This window comes from Hydra viridissima, unplaced genomic scaffold (genome assembly GCF_058129835.1).
Source record: "Hydra viridissima isolate aposymbiotic clone 2 unplaced genomic scaffold, HvirCarnegie_v1 scaffold_44, whole genome shotgun sequence".
NCBI classification, from domain to species: Eukaryota; Metazoa; Cnidaria; class Hydrozoa; order Anthoathecata; family Hydridae; genus Hydra; species Hydra viridissima.
The window spans coordinates 26890-40081 of NW_028324331.1; the positions used below are offsets into that span (position 1 = coordinate 26890).

At 29.3% G+C, this 13192-nt stretch overlaps 2 protein-coding genes across 6 annotated transcripts; both read right to left on the reverse strand.

Moving 5' to 3' along the window:
- Positions 1–4412: 4412 nt before the first annotated feature.
- Positions 4413–10928, reverse strand: LOC145188504 (uncharacterized). Of its 5 annotated transcripts, none has more exons than XM_090075753.1 (5): positions 10805–10928; positions 9457–9550; positions 7401–7521; positions 5719–5860; positions 4413–5128 (listed from the first exon to the last, which is right to left on the reverse strand). In XM_090075753.1, exons 2-5 carry the CDS (start codon positions 9548–9550, stop codon positions 5051–5053), a joined length of 435 nt encoding a protein of 144 aa, XP_089931879.1. In that variant the 5' UTR covers positions 10805–10928; the 3' UTR covers positions 4413–5050. The 5 variants fall into 5 exon arrangements, with proteins under 5 accessions (XP_089931879.1, XP_089931883.1, XP_089931882.1 ...); XM_090075757.1 differs by lacking the exon at positions 10805–10928 and adding an exon at positions 9771–10701; XM_090075756.1 differs by lacking the exon at positions 10805–10928 and adding an exon at positions 9715–9768.
- Positions 10929–11571: 643 nt separating this feature from the next.
- LOC149876080 (DNA damage-regulated autophagy modulator protein 1-like) lies at positions 11572–13098 on the reverse strand. The gene is made up of 2 exons (XM_090075749.1): positions 12598–13098; positions 11572–12477 (listed from the first exon to the last, which is right to left on the reverse strand). Exons 1-2 carry the CDS (start codon positions 12958–12960, stop codon positions 12007–12009), a joined length of 834 nt encoding a protein of 277 aa, XP_089931875.1. The 5' UTR covers positions 12961–13098; the 3' UTR covers positions 11572–12006.
- Positions 13099–13192: the final 94 nt, after the last annotated feature.

The window sequence follows — 13192 nt, forward strand, 5'->3', positions numbered from 1 at the left end:
ACCACGCCAATTTGCAAAAACGGCAATAGCGAAGAGAACCAGCAAGCATAAAATCTTTATTTTAAATGAAATAAAAACTATATTTCAGGCATTATAGGATAAGTAATACGAATCTGTTATAAATATCAAACGAATATAAATAAACCCAGAACACTTTTTAATGTGAGGGGGCCACGTTTCAATGATGCTACTAGATAGTCAAGAAAATTTGCAAACTCTAAAGGTCTAAGTTATGCAAGTTACTTTTAAGAAAAAATCAGAAAGCTAAATTCTTGATTTACAATTAATCTATATAAAATATATGAGAAGATAATTTACAAATAATCTTCTACAAATTTTTCAAAAATGTTCTTTTCTAGTTCGTTTTGACTCAACAAACTCATTAGTAACATTTATCAATGATATTTTTTCAGTCTGCTTCTTGTGAGAAGATAGTATTGCAATGCATTGAATCGCTTTGCAACAGTAGATTGAAGCCAAGTGTTCAATCTACCTGTTAACGAGAAAAATTGCTCAGGGTTGGCACTTTTTGTTGCACCAATGAGGACTAGTTTCACCAACTTGGTTAGGTTCCCTACGAGGCTTCGTTCTGCTTAGCGTAATTCGGTCGTGTTTTTGTTTTTTATCTCCTCAAAAAGAGTGACTTTTTCATTTCCTTAAGTTGTGTGAAAGTTGACTAGCTCTGCAGACAATGCTGTAACGTCAAGATTACCGAGTTGATAGCTTTTATCAGCACCTGGTCTATAGTAGGTAAGAATTGGTAGGTTTGGTTGCTCGAAACGATCGTTAATTACCATGATTACAATGTAAATAGCGTCATAAAATATTATGCGGCAATGGATAGGCGCAGTTTCAGAGTGTAATACTTCGGTGTATTGTGATGTTTCTTCGTGACTCTCGAAGAACTGAAAAGTAGAATATTTTCGTCAATAGCGCATTCTCCGAGGAGAAAGTTGGCAACATCAAACTTTACAGCTTTTTTCTTTACACAATCAAAACAAGTTCAGAATCTAGAGTCGTTCTCTCACCATAAAATTTAATTGGCACCCTAATACACTAGTATAAATATCCGTTATAAGATTTTCATGCAAGCACACTTTGCATAACTTCTGCGAAAATTCGTTTCATTTGAACACTTTGTTTAAACAGGACGCTCTTGCGCTCCATCGCGTTGTACAAAATTGTTGTACAAAATTGAAACTTCTCTTTTTCTCTATCTGCTCTAATCATTTCTCCTTCAATATTTGTGTCCAAAGGTCTAAGTGTTTTTTACCTAGGAAGTGTACTTGATCAGAACACATATCTCTCAAACGGAACCGATAGTGTTGGATCAAACCTCACATGAGAAGGTTAAATTTTTACCGATTAAAATTAAAGAGTCTCTATAGCAATGTGAATCAAGAGCTTTTGGCTGATCCTTTGTGTTGTGAGCCGTTATTGCAAAAAAAGAAAACGCTTTGTAGAATTTCTTTTAACCAGCCACGAAAAATATTCTTTGACCTTGTTTTTTCCGATATTGAATGAACTGAAGGATCTTTCGTTCTGACTAGCATGACCAACTGCGTAAAGTTATCGTTTCCTGGATCTAAGGCATCGTATGGGTTAATCAAATGTTTCCCTTCTTTTCGTCTCGAATCCGCAATACTTTGTTTGTTGATTCAACAATTTTTTAATTATATTTGGCCACAGCAGTCTTCAATGAAGCAGCTGCTTTGTAGCAATTTGTTTGCTAGTGAGTTCCAAACACCTAGGTGCTTTTTTCCACTAATTGAAACCAATACTGATTTTTGCTTGCTTTTTTTTTTCGCTCACTCAGCAAACCCAGATTCTTATTTTGTTTCATGTAGTTGACACATAAAACACAATTTGATCTTCATAGAAAAAAAACATGAACATATTAAGATTGTGAATGCAATTACAAGGTGTCCCAGAAAAAAAGCACAGAAGTAATAGAAAAACTATTGTTTTGGTACCATTTTTTTCTGGCAGATCTTGTAAAAATAAACAGAGTACCTAAAATTCATTTCGTTAGAAGATGATAAGCAGTCCATATTAAAAAACAAAGAGTTTGTATTTTTTAAAAAACTGGAGGATCAGCATCAAGCGATTATTGAGATGGCAACAGTTTACCTGAATCCGATGATGAAGACATGTTATTGTCTTTTAGTAATGACGAAAAAATATCTTTTACAGCGTATGTATCCAGCTTTTAATGTAGATAGCACCTCGCATAGTACAAAAACTTTTTCATCTTTTACGGAGCCAAAGAAATGCGGCTGTTAAATTTAATTATTTTTTCTGTAACATTTCCCACATTTTTGCAACAACTTTTTTTACTGAATTGATTTTACTGTTCACTACATTGATTTACCGAATTTCTTACTGCGATGAGAAAAGTTGTCACCGCTTGTTGATGACACTTGGTTCGGAAACGTTTACCATTTCGCATTTGCAGGTAATCACGTATTCGGGTGAAGCACCGAATTAACTACTTTCACGGCACCAAGTTGATATGGTTTGCAGACCCTTAATAAAAGCATACCATATGTAGTGTCGCCCCTGTTCAACAATGTAACATATCAAAAATAGTCATTTTGAGATGTGTGTGTTTATTCTGAACAATGACGGGATGATCTCTCCAGTGCAATACTGCAACATATCCAAATGATTTATTTTCCATGGTTTTTTAATATTTTACTATTGTTCTTCGTTTGAAAGGAAGATTCTTTATGTTTTATAATATCAGTCATTTTTTTCTCAAAAGTCTGATTTTTAGATGCTACACTGTAGAACTGGGCAGCGAGATGATCGTAACATTTTGTCCGTTACCATTTTGAACTGTCTCACAGTAATCTAGAATGTAATCATAGTGCGAATTATTTATACGCTACCATAAAACTTGAATCTTTTTTAATTTGGAGGGAGGACAGAATCTTAAGATTTACCCCCCCCCCCCCCCAAAAAAAAAAAAGAAAAATTCGACACTAAAGTTATAATTAACTTAATAAAAATGTATTACCAATTGAACAGAAGTAAAGAATCATTAAGCCTCCCTTCACGTCCTCATTGAGAGAGCAAAAAATGTCTAACTTCAAACTTCATATTAACTTTTCAACAAAAACATAAATATTAGAAGTAAATATTAGAAGTAAAAGTAAAACTGTTAGTTTTCTGAAGTTCGGAGTCAACATTTTGTCGAAAATGAACTGAAATTTTTCCATACAATAGCACCATCTAGACTCTACTTGCATACAAGAGCTAGACGCTTATTAGAAAATTTAATATACCTTTTCATAATTTATATAATCAGTTGAATGGAGAAGCTCCGTAAACTAATATCTCCTTCTATTTCTTATTTTTGCAACACCTGGAGCATTCGTTTTTTGCTTGTATCAATTGATATAATATATTATAAAATCAGCTAGCACTCTCTAAAACAAAATTGGAATTTAGAGAACTAATTAGGGTTCGCGCGTAAAAAAACACCTACGTGACGTTGTAAATAAAGCTATAACGTTATTTATACAGCATCATTTGATTCGATTGTTAAATATGTATGTTAAGCTATAACCTGTAAAAAAAGTTAAAGACGAAGTTTTGAATTATACAGCGCTACAACTATGAACAAGACCACTGTATGTCTATTCATTTGCCTTTTGGCAGAATATTGTTCTGGATTCAACCTCCCAATTAGCGGCTGCCGTCAGAATAAATTTTCGGAGGCTGCCAGCCGTGGCTTCTGTATCTCAACTTGGAAAAGCAATCAAGACAAAGAGTAGATCTTTAACTTCAAAAAAATTATTTTCAAAGTTTCTTTTTAAATTAGCAAGAAATATAAAAAAACGAATTTGATGCAAATATTAAAAATTTGACATCCAAATTATGTCTTATGTTTAATTGAAAGTTGAGAGACAGAACCCAAAACGTTCTGCCGCCTAAAAATTTTTTGAAGGCGACCGCCAAAAGTTTTTGTCTCCCAAAAATGTTGAGATTTTGGCAGAATGTTACATTGCATCGCGGAGGCATTGTCAACTTTGCTTTAAAGCATCAATAATGTTGATGTTGCATTGTATTATTTAATTCACAAAACTTCATTTCCAGAAAATGCGATCATTGAATGAGATTTCTCCGTCATTAGCTAACTTTAATTTTTAATCATTCTATCAATTCTAGAGACATACTGCATATAACTTTAACATAGCAATGTTAAAAGATTATGCAACAATGGTTAAGTTATAGCTTCTAACTTTTCAAAATAAGAATCAATAAAAAAAAATTTCGCTTTAATAAAGTGATTTCCAAAGCATAATTAAATTATAATAATTAAATGTTTGGAACCTTTAGAAAGAATGTGTACAATAAGTTTAAATGAATTTCACGTTGGTAAGTTTAAAAAATAAACATGGTTCAAATTTTAATAAACGAGTCTAAAATTATCTTAACCACAGAGATCTTTAAACTTAAGTAAATTTCCAATTCTTTAACAACCAAAAATTTGTTCTAGACAGTCGAGATGATTATGTAACTCCGTTTGATCGATCTAATATAAAGAAGTGACCATTACAGTTTTTTAGCTTTACCCCAAAATACTAACAAAATTTGTACTCAGGATTTTCAGTCGAACCATAAAAATAAAAAGAAACGAAAAAAGAACTTTAACTTCAGCCAATATGGAACTTTCTTTTTTAAAAAACGGATTTTGTTCAATTTATTTTAAGATATAACAAAATTTTTTACATGATTTCATTTATTTCCAGGAGTTTTATTCATATTTATTGTTGTCGAAAACAAAAATCATTTAAACATTTTTAAAAATTTTCCTTTTTAAAATATAACAATCGAACATAACGTTAGGAACGGCTCTCGATTTATAGTGATCGTCGTCAATAAGAAATGAAGATATACAAACAGGTAGAGATGAATACAAAAAGTCTAATTTATAATAATATTAAGTACATCAGATGGCTTTAAGTGTTTCCTTTATTTGGCGTCTTAAGAAGATCAGGACTGAAAAATGCCGAATGACACTATCTTTGCTAAAAAGCAGTTGCTAAGAAGCAACAGTTGACCGTCTTAATTTCGTTGCATTTGTTAGCTCATTACTTGAGGTCCTGTTGTCACTTGTTAACTGAAAGAAAAACAAAAAATTATTACTTATGACTCTGACTCCACAACCCTGCTCCTAACTCAAAAATATATTTTTGTAGATTTTTAAAAATTGTTATAGGATAACATTCACATAAAATAATGATAATCATTCTTCTGGCACAAACAATACAAGGAAAAAAAAACTGGAATATTAATGAAATTTAAAACATTAAAAATTTGAAAATTGTTGAAATGTTGAAAATTGTTGAGAACAGAAAATTATAGAATAATAAAAGTAATATTGTAACGCAATAAATGTCCAAAAAGTAAATTTATGATACAAATAATATACAAAAAGTAAAGTTAAAATGCAATTATAATCCAATATAAATGATATTTACACTTTTCACAAAGACACACAATTTACTGTAAACTAAAACCATAATTCAGAAAATCAATGTGATCACAGCTTCATATTTGTTGTAATATGCCTACAGTTGCACAAAACTGCTTTACACTTTAATAAAGCAAACAATAACATTAAGTTTAGCATCATGGAGATAACAAGGTTTAATATTATGGGGACGACAGGATTGGTGATCAAATCAAATCAAAACAAAAAAAGCTCACTTCTTCAATTCGTTGAGACCTTGATCTAAGTTTTTGCAGAAGCTCATTTGAATTTTCTGAATCTTTTGCTTCTTGTTTTTTTGCAGCAGAAACTTTCAACTGATGCTGTTTTGCCAAGAATTCTGGTCTAGTTAATACACCTCTGCAAAAAAAGAAACTTCTTTACAAAGTTTCTGAAAAAAAAACATTTAAAAGGATCATTCACATATTATGCAATTATTTTTCATCACTTTTTGACCCCCTCATCCCTGTAATCAAGCACAATCATTTGGTAGACCTCCTCTCTTAAATTTACACCATAAATTACTTATGATAAAAAGAATAATTGAAAAATTTCACTTCTTTGATGATCTTGATTTTGACAAAGCAACCAAAGGAACTCAACATTTTTCAGTTACATGTTTTCATTACAGATGTTTGAACCTCATAAAAACACTTGATAAAGATGAACAGGTAGAAAAATAAGAGAAACTCACAAATAAAACACAAAAAGGGAACTGGTGAATGCAACTGTATTTTGCAAATTCTTACAATAAAAGAATCCAAATCTCAAAAAAAAAAAACACGATGTTTTTGAACTTTTTTACTTGCTTATGCCATCATCACCTATTAATCTCCATAATCAGCCATCATCACCTATTAATCTCCATAATCAGCCATAAGCATTAGCAGTGACCCCCCTCCCCCTCATTGATTATATAATATGTGAACAATCCCAAAGAAAAATAAATAAATAAATAAATAGAACTTAAATTTTGATAGATTAGTTAAAAATAAAATTAACATTAAAACTCTAAAGAATAACTCTAAAGAAATTTTTGAAGAATTTAGGAATAATTGTATAACAAGTGTAATTAAATGGAATATTTGCTAATTTCACTTAATAATTACTTGATAATATGCCAAACTATGTTATTTACTTACTGAATGTATTTACTAAACATTCTAAATTCATAGAAAGACCTACCTACCAATACACAGAATTGTCAATTTTTATACACATCAGAAACAAAAAGTGTGTGAGAATTGGCATCCCTGTGAAAACCCCATTTACAAATCCCTTTAATATTCGATATTTTCAGGACAGCATGTATAAACCCATAAGAAAACATAAAACTGCTATATTTTTATCCTCTTATTTTTTGTAGGAAAACAGGATATGATGAAAATTAAAGTAACTTGATTAACTTATCAGGATAAGTCCTCAATAAGCAGATTTACCACTGATACAAAAAAAAAATATTAAGTGGTAACTTATTACTAATTTACTAGTTGATTATAAATCTTGTTTTTTGAAAAATGTTCTCACAGAGACTCTCTATGTAAAAATAATTTAGATAAGTTTTTCCTAAAATTTAAAGCTTATCATAAGAAAGTACAAAACTATTACATCTGGATTAAATTTGGTTAATATTATGTGTACATGGGGTAAAACAGCTGTATAAACATTTTCCTTTCAATATAAAACATTAATGTAGCCTGTGTATGTAGGCTAGTTATTTCTTGTGGTTTCTACTTTTGAGCAAAAGAAATGCTATAATATAAGAATTATTAAACACCTTTGTATGTATAAAGTATATAAAGATAATCAGACTTGTAACATCATAAGATGTTCAGACTCTTAACACTTGATATCAAATAGTTTATGATCCATTTATTTAACATTTACACTGATCACTTACTGTTTTGTCTTTGTTTTTAAATCAAAGCTTATATCCATTATTTCTTGAGGAATCTTCATGCGTTTCACTTTAGCCTTGTCCACATTATAATCATTTTCATAATCAATCTCAGGAAATTCAGCTGAAATAACCATAAAATATTAAAATTTAATTAAAAAATCCTCATTTTAAATATCTTAGTAAAAATATCAACAAAAACAAAACAATTTTTATGAAAGATAAAAACTTACAAAGAGCAAAGTAAATTTTAGCTTAATAATTATACTTAGAAAACCAATATTAACAAAGCTGTTAACTTAACACAAATCAGATTTACATCAGTATAGAATGAACAGTTGAACGTAGGTGGTATTTCAACTAAGCAGTTAATTGAATGTGAAGGCCACAAAGTTAATGCATATAAAATTGCTAATACAAATGAAAATTAAAAGAATTTTTTTTTCTACTTAAAATTCATAGTTATCGCAAACTAATAAAAATTTTGCAGATTTAATTTACTGTTTGATGCTTCTAAATTGAAATTTATTATAAATTTTTATAAGTTCACACATGGGAAATGTTACACCTTTTAGATTAAGTAATTTTTCAAATGTAGCAGCTACAGCTAAATAAACAGTTTAATAGATAATAATTTCATTAAGATGGTTTTCATTAATCAAAGTTTTTTGCACAAAAACTTTCAACTGTTTTTTAGTTGCTGAAAGGCTGTCTAGCACAAGTTACTTTCAAGTGTTAATAAAATATATTGTAAATGCTTTGTTAACATAACTAATTGTTTTAATACAAATTCTATGATAAAATATAAAGAAAATAATGAACATATACCTATTTCCTAAATTACTGTATAGCCTCAATAGCACTCAATGTCAGAACATTGACACTCCTGCAAATTTACAAAAACCTTCAAAGAGACATCAATATTGATCTGATTGGTGGAGAATTTATTTCTGTTTATTACTTTTACACTGTTACTATTTATTGGTTAACCATACTTTTACAATTTCCTATCTTTCTTTTTGGGATAAAAATTCAGAAACTTTTGAAAACTTAATACTGTGTTTTGTTAACAATAAAAGTAACTCTCCCGAGCATCTTTTACAGATAACCAAACTTGCTAAGAAAATCATTAAGTGAAAGAGCCGCGATATAAAGCCCAAATCTATTTTGAGCACTCCAAACTCATGCAGTGTTAACTTCCCAAATGGTGTTAACTTCCCACAGCACGGAGAGTAACTTTTAACTTCGTTTTCTTCGTAAAATTCACGAAACTTTGAATTACAAGGTTATTTGAAATTACTATAAAGTAATTAAGATCTTTGCACATACTCGCGTCTTCTTCGAATCGCAAAAAATCGCGGAACAAAATTGCAAAATGACAAAAATCGCTGAAATTTTTTAAAAAATGAATTTTTTGTAAATCCGTCATTGATTTTTAAAGGTCTGTATTTATAGGACTGTTAAAAACAGTCTATAAATACTGTCATTACAGAATTCTGTAAAAGCTCAGAGCATTGATATCTTTTAAATTTTACATACAAATTTTATGTGTGATATATTGTAAATTATGATATATTTGAAATTATATGTATAATTTTATGCGTAATATATTGTGATTATGTGTATAATATATTGAAAATTATGCAAAAAAGTACTTGGACTGATAGAAAAGCTGTTCACTTTAAGTAATAAAGTAAACAGTAATATGCAAGCTGGTTTTACTCACTGGATTATCTGCATCTCCAAATCAACAGTAGGTTTGGAGGTGCAAATAGAGTACGTCATATATCACGAAAAAAGTCTTTTTTTTTTTTTTTAGCTAAAGCTGCCTAATAATTTACAAAAATACGGTTTAAAAAAACAAAAATAAGAAAAAACGGAAATTAGCAATCTTCTAAATCTATTTAGATCATTATATCATGCTTTTGTTTCATGAGCTCCTTTAGTAAACAAGCATTAAATAACATATTTTACGACATTCGCCAGAAATTCGCCAATATTGTTACTTATTCTTTTATATTCGTCGACAAATGGACCTTAAAGTATCAACAACACTCACACATTTTTTTCAACCTTTCATTGGTCATCGCGCATAAACCATCCATTTTTATTGACTGATCCTCCATTAGATATGCATTTGGATAAATTGACATCTGCGAAGAAAAATCAAAATAAGGATGAAATGAAATAGTTTTTTGATAAAATTCTAATTAAAAAAAAAATCTGATACCGAACTATGAAAAAATATATATTGCTAATTTTCCATTCCCAATTTGACAGAGAGCAAAAAAAGTAATTCTTCTTTTAAAAACATTACCTGTAATGTTTTAAAATGTTAAGTGATTTTTTAAAATAACAACAAAAAAAAAATACCTTAGGTGTATATCGTAAACATCAAAAGCTGATCAAGTAGTAGTTTTTGACGTCATTTGAAATGAGTAAAATAGAAATATTTTTGTATTGTTATCTTGAAAAATTTTGAATAAAATGTTTGTGTAAATTTTGATGCGGGCAATTACAACAAAGAAAGTATTTTCACATAGTCATACACTTCACTCCACTAAAAGTACACTTTTATTGTGAATCGTGAGTTTCAAATGAAATATTTCCAAGTTAAAAATGTTTATTATTATTTATTTTATTTCAATAAATTATGATTTGTAATTTTCCAAAATTTTGAATCAAAAAATGTTATAAAAATGTTTTATTTAAAAGATAAAAAATAATTTTATGTTTACAAATTTCAAGAAAAGAAAAATAACCGAACAAAAGGTTAAATATAATAAGTAATCATTAAGCATTTCTTTTTAAAATATTTTAAAGACTTTCTATCAATAAAATGAAATTTAAACTTTTGAAAGTTTATTAAATAAAACTTTTCCTTGACTAAAAATTCAATAAAAAGTTTAGATAAAAAGTAGGAATGTTTTATTTTGTGTCTTTGTTAATTTTTTATTCAATATTAACCAATATTATGCATTTTTAATAGGAGTATGGGCGGCAGGGAGCGGTTCTTATAGCTTAGGTCCCCTCCACTTTTTAAGTGTTATGTAATAGGTTAAAAGTGTTCAAATAGCTTTTCATTTTAATTAATATGAGATAAGCGTAACTTACTTTAGCAACATATCAAAATAAAAATCTTTGAGCACCATTGATAGGAGAAGTGTATGTGTGTGTGTGTGTGTGTGTGTGTGTGTGTGTGTGTGTGTGTGTGTGTGTGTGTGTTTGTAAGAGAGAGAGACACAGAGAGAGAAGATATCTCCCAAGCAAATTCCTCAATATTTACAGTAGATTTCTGGCCTCACTATTAAAAATATTTATAAAATCTATAGTAATAATATTTAAAATAATATAAATTGCATAATTATATAAATTGAATAATTATAAAAACAACAAACAAATATTACCAATCTATAAATAGTCTCAGATGAATAAGTTTCTTAGTTGACGACGGTAACTTGTTCGCTTAACATAAGGAAGTTCTCCTTAGTCCTAAGTGTTTATCGAGTTTGAGCAATCTAAAGAATCACCTTATTGAATAACTATAAATTTCTTATGAAAAGTATTCATGAATTCCTTATAAAATTATTAAACCACATTTATATAAATTATAAATTTTTAACAGATCTAACTTAAACAGAAAAATGCAATTGATGGTTATTTTTTTAAAAACCTTCTAAATTTCCACACATATTTAGTGGCGCACCCAGGATCTTAAAAGGGTGGTGTAAGGATGAACATTTCTTAAAACATTATTGATTAAACTGAAACACGACCTTACTAGATTGATAAAGATATTTATAAAATAAATAAAAAAAAGATAAATGTGCTCTGTTAACCATCAAAGAGATATCAATTAGGATAATAACTCTGAAAGTCTTTTTTTTTGTGTCTCTATTTTTAGGGGGTCGCCGCTTACATACAAAATATATTTTCAAAAAGACAATTACTTTAAAAATTACCAAACGATTACCGCAAATTATAATAAAAGAAATACAACGAGGAAATTCCTCGAAAAAAAATGAGCGAAAAGATGAAAAAATATTATTTGATAGTTTTTCAAATCAATCCGCAAAAAATTGTTGTGGAAAATAACTGTTAAACATCGAAAAATAGTCGAGCCATTGAATAATTGAAGAGTTTAAACAAAGAGGAACTTGAATAAACAAAGAGGTGCTTGAATAAATCTTTTTGTTCTCAGTTTAATTATTGTAAAAGTAAACAAAAAATGTTTCCATTTAAGTATTTTTAAAACAGTAAAACATATATATGCAAGATCTCAGAGATAAAAAAAAAAAAAAAAGGCATCGATTAAGATCGGTTCGGTCGGTTTACGCTCCAAAGATTGGTTCGGTCGGTTTACGCACGAAGTTTGCATTCTATTGTTAGTAAGCTTATTTTAAAATAAATTTCCTTAAAAAGCAAAATATCGCCTGATCACTTATGACGCAGCAAGTACTAAAAGGAAATATTAAAAATATCATAAAATAACATAAAGAATATTAATACTTTGAACGTATAGCTGACAAATTTATTTTTGTTGGTATAAAAAAATAAAGTTTATTTCTTCCTTTTTGTATACTTTTTTACAAAGAATGTACAATTCCCATCAATTATTATTTTCTTCGTCATTCATTTTAGCATCAGAGAATACACCAATACCGTCATAATATTCGACCATCGGTGATCTTTCCTGACAATCTATTAATAGTACGACTTGCTGAAATTCTTCAAAATACGTCAGAGCATAAGTCATTATAAACATACCACACATCCATTCCGATGAGTTGCTTACTACATGAAGTAAGTAACCTAAGTCTCCTGGTACCCACTGTGCAACAGCATGATGCGAATTATAGTTGATAAATATTTTATAACTGAGCGCTGAAGTTACAATAAATATGCATGAAAAAACGCTAATGAAAAAAACTAAGAAGCACCTGAAATGACTCAATAAAGTTGAAACTAAACCGAACTTTGATGTTTTATAACTTAAAATAGTTTGTAACCAAAAATACATCGTAGTAAATACAAATGCAATTATTGCACCAGCGTCATGTATTTCGAGTAGATAATAATCCTAAAAATGGAAAATATATAAAAATAGTGAACGTGAGTTGTTCAAAATTTGTAGAATTTTAACTTTTTTAACAACTTTCGGAAGTTGTATGGAATTCCATAAAGTACACAAAAACCGTACCTTTTTCAAAGGGATGTTTGCAACAATGAGCGCACCTAAGACGCTTCCAACAGCTAATAAAAGCGATATACGGTTGTACCTATAGATTGTTTCTCTTTCATCTGCACAATGACGAGCTTGATATTGGCATTGAAAGTATCTGGTTATGTAGTTTGAGAGACCAACTATTATTGATATATTCATCAACAAGGAAAAAATATTAGCTTCGGGAATTTGTGCACCGGTGTCGCCTATAGATGGAAGAAAGTAATATACGTGACCTTCAAAAACTGCTATTGCATATGATGTAGTGAATGCGAGTATAGAAAATAAAGTCCATAAAACTGGTAAGTAGCCTAATCCGAACGATGAGTTAATTGCCATGATCAAAAAGTGTTTTTGTAATCCATTTTATTCTTAAGCCCTTTTCGCACATAAAAACTGTGAAGTACGCAAACTATAGAATTCAACGATCACAAATTTATTTTTCAAAAAAACCGTCTGTTTAAATCACAAAAGAACTTTCACCTGCGTTGAACCACAAAAAACAGCCGTCGTTTTTTCTCAAGTTTGATAATTAAGATTCGTGTTATCAAATCATGAAATGGAACGAATT

What these genes read in the sequence shown, in the direction of transcription:
- LOC145188504 (XM_090075753.1), bottom strand. Translation starts at nt 9,550, where the DNA reads ATGTCAATTTATCCAAATGCATATCTAATGGAGGATCAGTCAATAAAA. An exon ending in TTAAAAACAAAGACAAAACA is followed by an intron (nt 5,861 to 7,400) that starts GTAAGTGATCAG and finishes CTTTTTTTGCAG; the next exon opens with AGGTGTATTAACTAGACCAG. An exon ending in GGTCTCAACGAATTGAAGAA is followed by an intron (nt 5,129 to 5,718) that starts GTGAGCTTTTTT and finishes TTTTTCTTTCAG; the next exon opens with TTAACAAGTGACAACAGGAC.
- LOC149876080 (XM_090075749.1), bottom strand. Translation starts at nt 12,960, where the DNA reads ATGGCAATTAACTCATCGTTCGGATTAGGCTACTTACCAGTTTTATGG. An exon ending in CAAACATCCCTTTGAAAAAG is followed by an intron (nt 12,478 to 12,597) that starts GTACGGTTTTTG and finishes TTCCATTTTTAG; the next exon opens with GATTATTATCTACTCGAAAT.